A 13,116-nucleotide genomic window follows, 5' to 3' on the forward strand; every position below is an offset into this window, starting at 1 on the left:
TGTGTCTGAAGTCAGCTACAGTGTACTTATTTATAATAATAAATCCTAAAAAAAAAAAGAAAATACATGAATTAAGACAGGGAGAATTGATCATACCTTTTAGCGGTGTGTTTTATAAATGCCTGAGTGTGATCTGTACCAGTGAAAAGAGAAAACTCATCCTCTTGGGCAGCTTTTAAATACAAATACTTATTTTTGACTTCCTCAGATATTGGGTAAAACCAAGTCTTACATAGAGACTTCAGTGGTTATCTCCTGGAAGCTTCTGGAAGTGTCTGAAAGTTTGGGTTTAGTAATCATATCTTTTCAGAATTCAAGATATTTACTGCTAGGATTATATATTTCTAATTCCTTCTGTTTAGAAACTGACAGGTGCTTAAAGCAATTAAGTGATAAAATATAGTCATTTTCCCCCTTAGGAAGACTATCACTACTTTTAACAGTGCATGTATTAATTTAAAGATTCTTTAAGGTGGACTTTTTAATTAAAAATAATAAGAATAAATGGTAGGAGTTGATTTGAGAAGAATTAGCTCTAGAAAGGCTTGTGTTATGGAGAAGTTTGAATTTAGTAATGCATATGGGGATTTGAGATTGTTTTCTAAAACCTCTTAAATGTTTTATAACTTTAAGACTCATGTACAGTTCATAATACTTTTGTTGACTCTTAAAATTTATTGTTTCAGAACCACTCATGAATTCTTATTTGGTGCTCTTGCTGAACTGGTTGATAATGCAAGGTATGTAGTCTTCCAGCCTGTAATTGCTTAGAGTGGAAACTTTATGGATTATCAGTACCTTTGCTCTCAGAGGACTTAAGAGAAAGACATTTTTTTTTTTTTTAAATTTGTTGTAACTCCTAAGAGACTTGTTAGCAAGAAGTATTTTTATTAGCACAGTAATTGACACTTTTCTTGATTACCTTAAATGCGTTCATTGCTCTTTGTGATCTAACCTAAAAATAGGGAGCTAACCACTTCCAAAGCACTCGCCCTTGTGTATTAGGGCGTGGTAACTGTGATAACTAGGGATTAGGATAGGAGATTCACTGATGGGACACGTAGGTGATAACATTAATTTGTGCTGCTAAGACGCTATGCCACTGAATGCCTTTAAAACTAGGCCAGAGTTTTACATCTTCTCCCAAGTACATGTTTTTATTGCAAGTGGATGTTCTTTAATCATTTTCCGCTGTGAATTTTTTGTTGGTCATTTTGAGACAGGACCTCACTGTGTAGATAGACCAGGGTGACTTTGATTTACAGAGCTCCTCTGATCTCTTCCTCTCATGTGCTGTGTGCTACTATGCATGGTCTAGTATCTTCCATTGTTAGCATCAGTGTTTGGAAGGAATCATGTTTCAGCATTCACATATTTTTTTCTAGTGTTTAAAGAATATACATATTACTGTATAAGACCAAATAAAAGTTGGGGTCTGTTCACAAAGACTAGTTCAAACAAAGATTCTATTTATAGTTATATTATGAAAATATCATCTTAAGTTTTATTGAATGTAAACTAAAACTCAGATATATTTATTATTTATTGACTTTATTTTTTTTGTTTTTGTTTTTGTTTTGGTTTTGGTTTTCCAGACAGGGTTTCTCAGTGTAGTCCTGGCTGTCCTGGAACTCACTCTGTAGACCAGGCTGGCCTCGAACTCAGAAATCTGCCTGCCTCTGCCTCCCGAGTACTGGGATAATTTACTGAAGGAAGAAGAGGGTAATGGTTGATAGTAGAATTTGAAATATCCTCAGTTAGTGAGTGAACTGACAATTCCTAATGTCTGTTCAGCTGACATAGACTGTTAGTGCTTGCTGTTTGTTTTATTGAGACAGGTCTTACTGATAGCATAGATCCTTCTGACTCAGTCTCTTGAGTGTTGGCATTATAGATATGTGTTATACTTTTTTTTAAAAAGATTTATTTATTTATTATATGTAAGTATACTGCAGCTGTCCTCAGATACTCCAGAAGAGGGTATTAGATTTCGTTACGGATAGTTGTGAACCACCATGTGGTTGCTGGGATTTGAACTCGGGACCTTTGGAAGAGCAGTCGGCGCTCTTAACCACTGAGCCATCTCGCCAGCCCCGTATTATACTTTTTTATTTTGCTTTTGTTACTATATGTTTGTTACCTGCTTATGGAAATGTACTGCTTATGGAAATTACTAGATGACACATTAACTACAAAATTTCCATTTTGTTTTAATTCTGATTAGTTTATAGTTTTCCCATTCAGTTAAAAAATGTAACTGAATGGAATTATGTTTGAAATCGCTGCTTATTAATTTAGTGGAACTCTGCTGTTTCACTATGGCAGATAAGTTCTTTTTTTTTTTTTTTTTTCAAGACAGGGTTTCTCTGTGTAGCCCTGGCTGTCCTGGAACTCACTTTGTAGACCAGGCTGGCCTCGAACTCAGAAATCCACCTGCCTCTGCCTCCCGAGTGCTGGGATTAAAGGCGTGCGCCACCACCACCCGGCGGCAGATAAGTTTTTTGAGATAGATCTTATTTAGTCCAGACTGGCTTCAAATTTCATGTGTTGTTAGGATGGCCTTAAACTTTGAATTCTCCTGTTTCTGCTGTCTGAGCACTGGGATTACTCAGTTCTGAGGCCTGCGTCACTATGTCCAATCTCAGACTAGGGCTAAAGCCCAGTATTCTGTCCCTCCAAGCACTATACCAACTGAACTACGTTCTCACTTTCTCAGCCTCATATGTTAAAACACATTTATGCCTTTGAGAATAGGTATATATGCAGATATGTATATCTTTTTTGTTCTATGGTTTTGGTGCTAGGATTGAACCCAAACCTTACATGTGCTAAGCATATACTCTACCACTGATCTATGTCTCCAGAGCTGTGTGAATTTTTAGTGAAAGTTTTTTTTTTTTTCATTTAAAACCAATGAAAGTATGCCTGTCTCTTTGTCTGTACTACTTAGAAGTATACTAATATAATTCCAGGCCTTTAAAGAAATGATTTACGACAAATTTGTCTGACTTCAACTGATTGCTGGAATCTAATGAGATTTCTTTTAAGATTAGGAAGATAAGATTGTGGGCTCAGGAACTGATTTGTTTATTGAAGTGTTTGTCATGAGACCTAATTTTTCATAGGTCTGTGGTGGGTTATACCTTTTCAATGTTGGGAAGAAGGAAAAATACATGTTGGAGCATCTTTTTATGATTGCAGTAAAGTGAGTGAAGGAAAAAATATTTGATCTTGGGGTGTGTGTGTGTGTGTGTGTGTGTGTGTGTGTGTGTGCGCGCACGCATGTGCACTTGTGTGAGCTGTGGGCCTGGCTGCCATTCAAGAATGAGACCTGAGTCCCCAACACTCTTAAAAGCCTGGCCTAAGAGTGCATCTTGTAAGTCCAATGCTTGAGGACAAGGAAAGGAGAAAACTCTTTGATACTTGTGGCTGGCCAGTTTAATTGAGTCTTCAGGATCCATGTTCAGTAAAAATAAGGTAGAAGGTTCAGTAAAATGGCTCAGTCTGCTGCTAAGCTGATGACCATTTTGAATACACATGGTAGAAGGAGAGAACCCACTCTTCCAAATTGTTCTCTTACTGCATGTGCTCCATGACCATGCACAGGAACACACACCACGTTAAATACATGTAAAAAGAAGGAAAAGTGGAGAGCAATGAGAAGTGGACAGTCAGTATCAACTTTTGGTCTTCACATGCATACTTCACATGCCCAGGTACATTCACACATATATGAATGTTACATACACATGTACATGTACATATATAATATTCTTAATGAACAATTTTTACAGTGAAATCAACCTTTAAAGAATATATCCAGGGTGGTTGAGCATGTAGTGCAAGTTATAGAATGTGTACTAACATGCACAAATTCTGTGTTTTATCTCTAGCACTGTGTAAACTGAGTATAATAGTGCACACTTGTATTCTCGGTGCTTAGGAGGTTGAAGCAGGAAGATCTGAAATTCAGGGTCTTTCTTGGCTACATATTGAACAAGGAGATACTAGGATGTGTGAAACTCTTAATGTGTCCAGGTACTGTGTGTCATGTATCCTAAATAATTTGGAGTGCTGGAAATAGTTCATACACATGTCAGGGAAATTGTGTGATCAAGTTTAAAAAAACCCAAAAACCAAAAACAGTCTCTCCTATAGCTGAATAATTCAAAAATAGTATGTATTGCACAATGCATTTTGCTGATTAATACTTCATATTCTCATTTGTATCTCAAAGTTTTTTTTTCTCCCTTTAATTTTGCAGAGATGCTGATGCTACCAGAATAGACATTTATGCTGGTAAGCCAGACTTTAGACCTTATTTTGCTAAACTTTCTTCTTCTTCTTCTTCTTATTTTTTTTTTTAACTGTACTTCAGAAGTAAGTGGTTTCTGCAGCCTGGAGATGGCACAATTTCTTTATGTTACAGATGGGAATGGGGCAGTTCTGATTATATATGTCTTAGAGCCTAGGAGATTTATGAGGGTAGTGGGACAGAATAGTGGGAAGTAAAATGACCCAGTATTTCTCATCTTTCTGGAAGGCAAGATATTGTTGGAATTAATCCCTCACTACTCTTGATAGATCCCTCCCTGAAAAGTTGCTGATGTAGCAAAAATGGCTTGTAATTGGTTTATAGAGATGTTGAGACCATGTATTAGGGTTCTCTAGAGTAATAGAAATTAATAGAATGAATAATATAATATGTGTTTTAGAATGACTTAGAGGCTGCAACTCTAACTCTAATTGGGTTCCCCTCATCCAACAATCCAGTCCAACAATGGCTGGCTGTGAGTGGAAGAAAAGTCCATGAATCTAGTAGTCTCTCAGTCCACAAGGCTTAGCTAGTCTTCAGTATACACTGGAATCCTAAAGAGGTAGGTTATAATGGCAGTGAGGGAGCAGTTGTGCTAGCAAGCTGAGAGCAAACAGGTAAAGAACAAAAGCTTCTGTCTTCCATGGCCTTATATAGGCTTCCAGCAGAAGGCATGGCCCAAATTAAAGGTGTATGTTCCTGCTCAAAATCCAGATCAAATTCATGTGCCTTTCTACCTCAAAGGTTCAGACTAGAAGTGGATCCACCCACTTCAGACCAAGCAGAAAATCCCCTACAGGTGTGACCTCTATTTCTGAATTCCAGTTAATTCCAGATGTGGTCAAGTTGACAATCAAAAACTGCCATCACAAATCCACCTTTGTCAACTTGTCACAAAATCATCTCTCTTTATGTTGTGGTTAATTTACAAATGAAACCAATAACCAGGTCATAATAATGCCTAAATCATAACTATCCCACATATAATTATAAGCATATTATATATTTAACAAGGTCATAATTACACCTAAAATGATATAACTATCCCTTGTAAAACCTCAAAGTCATAAATTTATAATAGGTGGAGATGTCCCTTGGGGGACATTGTTTTAGTATCTCAAACTTAAATATCATAATCATTGATATTTCTTAATTGATGTTATATTGCATGATAAAGAAATTGAAAGAAAACATACATATCTGTACAAATACATTCTTAGCAAAATATATAAACACTTATGCCAGTTATAATTTTCATTCCTGTAATTGGCCATGTGGCCTTAACTGGTATTTATAACTACTTTTTTCTACTACCCATTCTATTCTACCCCTGTCAAGCACCTCACTGGGTCTTGTCCCCCTCCCCTCCCCTTGGAGGAGTGACCCATATCTTCGTTCCTGAAGGACCTGTACTTGGATTAAGCTGTTGTTATTTCCCATTGACTTAATCACAGGACCTGGTAGCACCAAGTGACACCTTAAAAGATCTTCTGCACTCCAGACACAATTCTTCTTAACTCCATTGTGCAGAAGCAATTCAATCTCCCCCATGGTAATTTGTATCAATTATCCCGTATAACAATGTTATTTTATTTTATTTTTTTAGCCTGTTTTAAAGGCATTAGAAGCCCAAAGTGTCCAGGAGGAAGTCTGAGCTTCAATGGCATGTTTTGTTTTGTCTCCTGGTAGAAACATTCCCCATTCTGAAACCAAAACTTCTATGTCAGCAGAACTTAGAGTTGCAAGAATAAGAGACAACATTTTTCATAGTAGGTTCACTAGTGGTGATAGTGAATGGAACTATTATTCTCTTTTCACCCCTTGATTCCGGCACGCATGGTTTCTGGCAGTGGGAGAAACTGTACCATATATTGGACACGGATTCAAAGCATATACCTCCTTCTGGAAACATTGCCACAGCCTTCCAGGCTGTTGACACTTAATTGGCAGTGCAACCCTGTCTTCCAAAGGACATTCCATCAGTATTGTAGGAACATGGTGAGACCAGTGGGTTCCATGGTTGTGGGCCCACTGCTGCTCTTCTCTGGCTCTGAAGTGGATTCCTAGAGCAGAAGCAATACTGTGTGGAATACCATGATGGTGGGTAAGGCCTTTCTCTAAGTCCATGGATGGTAGTTTTGACAGAACCGTTATGTGCGGAAAAGGCAAATCCATAACCAGAATAAATATCTACTTTAGTACAGAGTATGAAACAAAGTTGTCTATTTCACAGAGGAAATGGTCCAATATAGTCAACCTGGCACCAGGTCACTGTTTCTAGTCACCCTAGAGATGATGCCATATCTGAGCCTCAGTGTTGATCTCTGTGGTTGGCAGATCTGGCACTCAGCAGTGGCTGTAGCCAGGTCACTTGTTGAATGGTGATTCATATTGTCAAGCCCATGCATAACCTCATCCCAGCTACCAAGGACACTTTATTCATGGGCCCATTCAGCAGTGACAGGAATGGCTGGAGAAAGAAGCTGACTGTCCACAGAACAGGTCATTCTATCTACTTGACTATGGAGTTTCTCGCAGAACTCACCTTTTGATGAGCGTTTACATGGGACAGAAGTATCTTCGTATAATTGTGTCATTTGAAGAGATCTACTCATACTTCTCCCCTGATGTCTTTCTCACCAACTTTTCCAATCATGCTCTTTTCAAGTTCCTGATCATCCAGCCAGTCCATTTGCTGCAGCCTATGAATCAATGAACAACCATACATTTTAGCCATTTCTCCTTCAGAGAAAGTCACTGCTGGTTTAGCAGACAATAAGGGATTAATTTTCCCAGTCAAGGGTGAAAAGGCAGTATTAAGGAGTGAGGCTGAGAGAACTAATTCAGTGTTCTCAGCTTCTCTGGGATCCTCCCACACATCCCAGTCTGAAGTTACAGGCTCCCATTCTCTACCAATCAGTGCCTTCCTTTAACTGCGGATACCTTCTGAGTCTGGGACTTGAGTTTTCGCTGTCTTGCCAACTCTATAAGGAGGGCTTCAGTTTGATTTCCATAACTTGAACTCTGTGGCTTCTGGAGAGAAGATTCTCTTCTAGGGCATACTTAGAAACTTTTAGGCTGTTGATGTACATCTTTTTATCACTAAGTTCTTTTTTGTCCTTCACCATATTCTGAGATGCTAGAAGTTGGCTGATTTTATTATGGTGCTCATCCCTGTCTTTTGTCAGTTAATCCATAGATAAATTGCATAACCAACCAGCATTATCATTTTCCTTACTTCCCCCAAACTGTCATATATATAGGGTCACCAAATCTATTACTACTCCCAGTTGGTAAATCAATATAGTCAAATGCATTTATCTCCATAAGTTTGTAATATAGTTCATACCATGAGCTTTTAGTCCTCTTCCACCTCCTAGGAGACAGGGTAGCTGGAGAGGCTTTGGTAATTATAGGTCCTGATTAATTGAAAAGCCAGTTACAGATACTTATAAGATTCATCCATACACTACTGTTGTTCTAGAACTACTTCTGGTACCAAAGTTTGTATTAGTCAGGGCAAAAGGCACTGTCTTCCTTGGTAGGCTTCCAGGCAGAAGGTATGACCCAAGTTGAAGGTGTATGTTTATGCTGCAAGATTCAGATCATAGTCAGGTACCCTTCTACCTCCTAGGTCTAGACTAGAGCTAGGTCCACCCACTTTAAACCAAGCAGAAAATCCCTCACAAATTTGCTCTCCGTTTCTGGATTCAACTTGATTACATTTGGTATTACCTGGAATGAAAATCATAGACCATCTCTTTGAAGTGTTAAGCTTAAAACTGGACACTGTGGCAGCCTCTGGTGTTCTACTTCATTGGCTCTGCTGTCATATTTTAAGGTCATCTTAAGCTTCCAGAGTGATGGTAACAATGAAAGAGTTTATAGTCATTATCACTGACCTTTAATTTACTTTTTAAGTAGTTTTTTTTTTTTTTTTCTGCCTATTCAGTATTTATGGCAACACCCATTTGGGTCATTTTGATATTAAAACCTTGAAAAATAGAATTGAAATCCATTCTTAAATCCAATTTGTTTAATGTGATATATTTTATTGACACTTTTTTGAAATCTGAAAGGTTTTTGGTCATATTTTGAGCAACATGTCTAGCTTTTGGAAGTCTGAGTTTATGTGGAACATACAGTTATCAGATAACCTTCATGGAATCACTTGATAAATGGGAATAAAACATAGAACCGTTAGTGTAATATTATTAGGAAGACTCTCTAGGTAAGATGAAGCACTTAGACTAAATTATTTGGAGAAAAGAATACATATTAGTATCCTGCCAAAATTCTGAAAGCCTTCTGTTTTTTGTTTGTTTGTTTTATTTTTTAATTTTTTTTCGAGACAGGGTTTTTCTGTGTAGCCCTGGCTATCCTGGAACTCACCTTGTAGACCAGGCTGGCCTCGAACTCAGAAATCCGCCTGCCTCTGCCTCCCAAGTGCTGGGATTAAAGGGGTGCGCCACCACGCCCTGCTGGAATCCTTCTGTTAAAAAGGCTGCCAAAGTGGTGGAAATACTTTGGGTTCGTTATTGTTTCTTGTTTTTGTTTTTAGACAGGGAGATGCTAATTAGCTTAGATGAAAGTAAAAAAAAAAGTAGTATAGTAAGAGAGTAAGATGATGACTGCTCCTACATAGTGCTGTCTTTCCAAACTATCGCTGAGTTTGCTTGTAGGAGTGCTGACAGTTACTTCTCAAAGAAACAGTGAATAGTCAAACTATTATCCAGAGGATTAAGAAAAATGAGCCTCTACTTCAAGTGATATTGAAGGAACACATCCTCATAGCTTGAGTTCTTATAAAGAAAAGATCATCTTTGTTCCCTTCCACCACCTTCACTGGTAAATTTTAGAAGTAAATCCAGGAAAATTAGATTATAAACGAGTGCTTAGTGTACTTCTTACTTGCTTTGGGAAAAGTCCAGAGCCTTTGAAGCCTTTGCTCTAAGAACCTAATATCCAATTGAAGAAACAGCACACTACCGATGGTTACAGACTGATAACTAGACCTCAAGGAACAGTCATGAATGTAAGAAGCTGGGCATTGTGGTACATGCCATTAATCCCAGCCCTCTGAGGGTAGAGGCAGGAGGATCATTCCAATCATCTCTGCTATGTGGGGAGTTCAAGGCCAACCTAGGCTCTATGGTCAGACAGTACTTATAAGCCGCATGAAGAAACTTACAAAAAAAAATTCACTCTCCCCATAGGAAAAAAAAATTAAGATAAATTGAACTAGGAGAATTCCAACCCACAGTTGAAGTGTTAACTCTGCTGAAATAATATGGCAGTTTTACCCTAACCCAAGGGCCTAGAAAGTAACGTTTTGAATTATTCAAGGAGTTTCAGTGGTCTTGGGACTTTTCAGACACATTTAGCTCCAGTTTTTAAATCCTAAATCAGTCTTCACATAATTTTATAGCATAGTATACATTAGTATGCATAATCTACATCTCTGTGTATGTGCTAAGACAGTGCTGCCATCATGCTCTGTACCTTACCTAGTTCCAGTCTTCATGTGACACTGCTTTTTATAGATGGAAAATTGGAAGACTTTTAGTACTTTAAAGACAGCAACAATAAAAACTCTTGTTCCTACTTGCCACATTTCACTTGGATTATCTACATTTTGATAAGAGGTATTTACTATCTTAGGGAGGAATATTCTCATCTACTAGGATCTAACAGGAACAGCCTTCTCGAACTTTGAAGAGCCATTTTAGTGAGGGTTCAGCCTCCTGAACATTGATACTTGAAAATCTCTGTGGTTTATGTTCCATCTAAAATAGTATTTTAATTTACATTAGTTTGTCTATTTAGCAGAGGGTAGTCATGACTCATTTAGTTTCACCCTGAGGCAAGGACAAAAGAAACCGTTTAGAACAGATTTGTCAGGATAGATAATTGCACAACATGAGTCTTCTTTAGGGAGTGCGCTCCAAAGTAGCCTTGGGCTTGACCTTAGATTATTTTACAGACTTCCTCCTTTTTAGTAGCCTTTTGTTCTTATTAACTTTTATTCTTGTGCTGAGCAGTGGCCCATGAACAGCATCCCTACTGGGGAGATTGAGGTTAGTGGTTTGTTTGGGTTCCCTGCTTCTACTTCTGCTTCACTCCCTTCTCTATTTTATCTTTATGATCTGATTTCCATTGTTTATGTAGACTTCATTGAGTTAAAGGGCACCTTGAAACTTGGTATGGTCTTTTTCCTTATTTGAGAGTCTTTTATCCATTATTACGACCTGCTATGAGTTGCCACTTGGCACTGCATATGACACTTACTAAGGAAATTATTCATCTACTTACTGGTGGCCACTGTCTGTTATATCTCCTTCCTGTTAGCCATGAAGTCCTGCCACAGCTGCTGTGTATCTTAATTGTTAGAAGACAGTAGTTCTGACCTGGCAGGTCTAGCCCAGAACCTGTGTCTTAAATCATCAGTTTTTTCAGGGGCCTGTATCTAGGAAAGGATGTGAGACAATCTGCATTTAGTCTGTAGTGATCATATATAAACACAGTAGTGGTAGCTGCCACCATTGTACTCAGACTCCATCTGGCATCATCATTTGAATGTTACCTCGGACTTAAATCACAAAGGAAGATATCCTGTTGAGTTTGAAAAGTTGATGAGGTATAGTACATAATAGACTACTTAAATGACTTGAGATCCATGGCATTGGGTAGATGTAAAGAGAGAAGATATGCATATATAAAAATATGCATATTCAATGATCTTAAGTGTGGTTCAATACTAGCCCCTTCCAATACATTCTTGGAAGCTTTGTTGTGAGTTAGAAAGCACCAAACAAGCTCAAGGGCCCTAAAGTTTAACTCATACTAGCTTAGTACTTTTAGAAGAAACTAGATTTAACCTAACTCTTTTTACCAGGCTTCACTTTGGGTCACTTTTTCTTTATACCTAGGCTGTGGCCCTATTAGTGGTAACAGCTGAGTAATGGCGGCCTCTTCTTTTATAGAGAGGCGGGAGGACCTTCGAGGAGGATTTATGCTTTGCTTTTTGGATGACGGAGCAGGGATGGATCCAAGTAAGTGGTTATACGATGGTTGTTTCTTTTGTGGAACATAACAATTTACTATTAAAGTTGCTTTTTTGTGACCTCACTCTTGTGGCTAGAAGATCCATCTGGGGAATGAAAAGCCTGTTGCAACATCTCAGGCTTAATTACACTGCGTGTTTGCCGGGTCTTGTCCTAACATGGGAGGTTTTGGATAACATGAGTGTCAACCTGAAATCAGTTAGATTACCTTTCTCTTGACAATGTATTTATCAGCTTGTGCAACATCCTGGAGCCATAACTACTGAGGCTTCTTCCCCTGAGACTCTTAACCAAGTAATGCTATTTTTTTTTCCCCTCTTGTCAACCATTTGAGGTGATGCTGCTAGTGTGATCCAGTTTGGGAAGTCAGCCAAAAGAACTCCTGAGTCCACTCAAATTGGGCAGTATGGCAATGGATTAAAATCGTACGTATATTGGAAGCCTAGCATAGGGCTGGGTACAATTCTTGCTGTCTTCCTTTTTGTTCCTCTAGGACTATTAATTTGAAGCAATAGGAGAGTCAGAAACGAGTGGTGATTGGGGGGTAGTTAACCAACTGTCGAGCTGAAATTGCTCAGTATATTGATTAGTATGAATATCTAAAACATTATTCTCTTGAGCTATCTCTTTCCTCTTATTGAATATTTATATCCTGTGGTTGAGGGTGTGAGTGGTTCCCTTCTGGGGCTGGAGCATATCTGAGATGGCAAGGGAATCACTTCACAATGTTATCAGTATGCTTATGCCAGGCAGGGGGGATCCAGAGTGAATACAAGAAACACAGGATTTCTGTCCTGAAGCTAACTGTCTTATGTGGACATCTTGCAAGGATGGAGGAGATCCATCTAATACCTTCAATCTATTGATCCCTCAGACCTTGGTTTCCAATTGTTTAGTGCTTGGAATGTGTTGTTCTGGTTTGGAGTAAAGCCCTGAGAAAAGGGATTTCTATTTCTGAAATACTTAACTTCCAGCTACACATACCTTTCAGTGGAATAAGATTTAGTGGAATTGGAGTTTGTGCAAGTGGAATTATGAGTCATGTTCCAATCTTGCTGTGGAAACATGTTGTTTTATTTGAGGAAGGGTTGTGGTTTGATCTGTCAACAGCCTTGATTGGGCCTCAAGTGCATTGTGCCTTGGGTGTGGAGAAGAGAGTGCCTCCAAAGTGTCCAGGGGCTTGGTTTCTGGGCTTTGATTTCTTCTCAGGACAGGAACCAAATGTTAATAATAAGCACTTAACCATGTACCAGGAGGTACTGTGCTAAACTTCATATGGATGATAATCATTTTAGCCTATGATAGGTGGGTTTTATTAACATTCTCAAATGAAAAAAAATTGAGATGTATAGGAGTGAATTGACTTGCCTAAGAGTGTACAGGTGTTTCTGTGAGAGTGAAGATATGAACCAGATCTTTCTGATTAGAAAATGGAAGTGACTGTCCAATTCACTTTGGTCAGACAAAGGTTCGGATCTTAATCCAGCCATTTAGTCATTAAAGTTGTGATTTCGCCGGGCGGTGGTGGCGCACGCCTTTAATCCCAGCACTTGGGAGGCAGAGGCAGGCGGATTTCTGAGTTCGAGGCCAGCCTGGTCTACAGAGTGAGTTCCAGGACAGCCAGGGCTACACAGAGAAACCCTGTTTCGAAAAACCAAAAAAAAAAAAAAAAAAAAAAAAGAAAAAGAAAAACACACATACAAATAAAGTTGTGATTTCTTATAAATGATCATACTT

The 13,116-nt window shown here is 38.5% G+C and overlaps 1 protein-coding gene across 3 annotated transcripts in view; it reads left to right on the forward strand.

Annotated features, from left to right (window-relative positions):
* The window catches only part of Morc2 (MORC family CW-type zinc finger 2), a 41,994-nt gene that overhangs the window by 8,797 nt on the left and 20,081 nt on the right, over positions 1-13,116 (forward strand). For all 3 annotated transcript variants that reach the window (XM_021176583.2, XM_021176584.2, XM_029483078.1), the window contains exons 2-5: positions 687-740; positions 4,265-4,299; positions 11,299-11,367; positions 11,714-11,804. In XM_021176583.2, coding sequence (XP_021032242.1) covers positions 687-740; positions 4,265-4,299; positions 11,299-11,367; positions 11,714-11,804 — 249 coding nt within the window. The remainder of the gene's footprint in view (positions 1-686; positions 741-4,264; positions 4,300-11,298; positions 11,368-11,713; positions 11,805-13,116) is intronic.

Source organism: Mus caroli, chromosome 11 (assembly GCF_900094665.2).
Source record: "Mus caroli chromosome 11, CAROLI_EIJ_v1.1, whole genome shotgun sequence".
Taxonomy (NCBI): domain Eukaryota; kingdom Metazoa; phylum Chordata; class Mammalia; order Rodentia; family Muridae; genus Mus; species Mus caroli.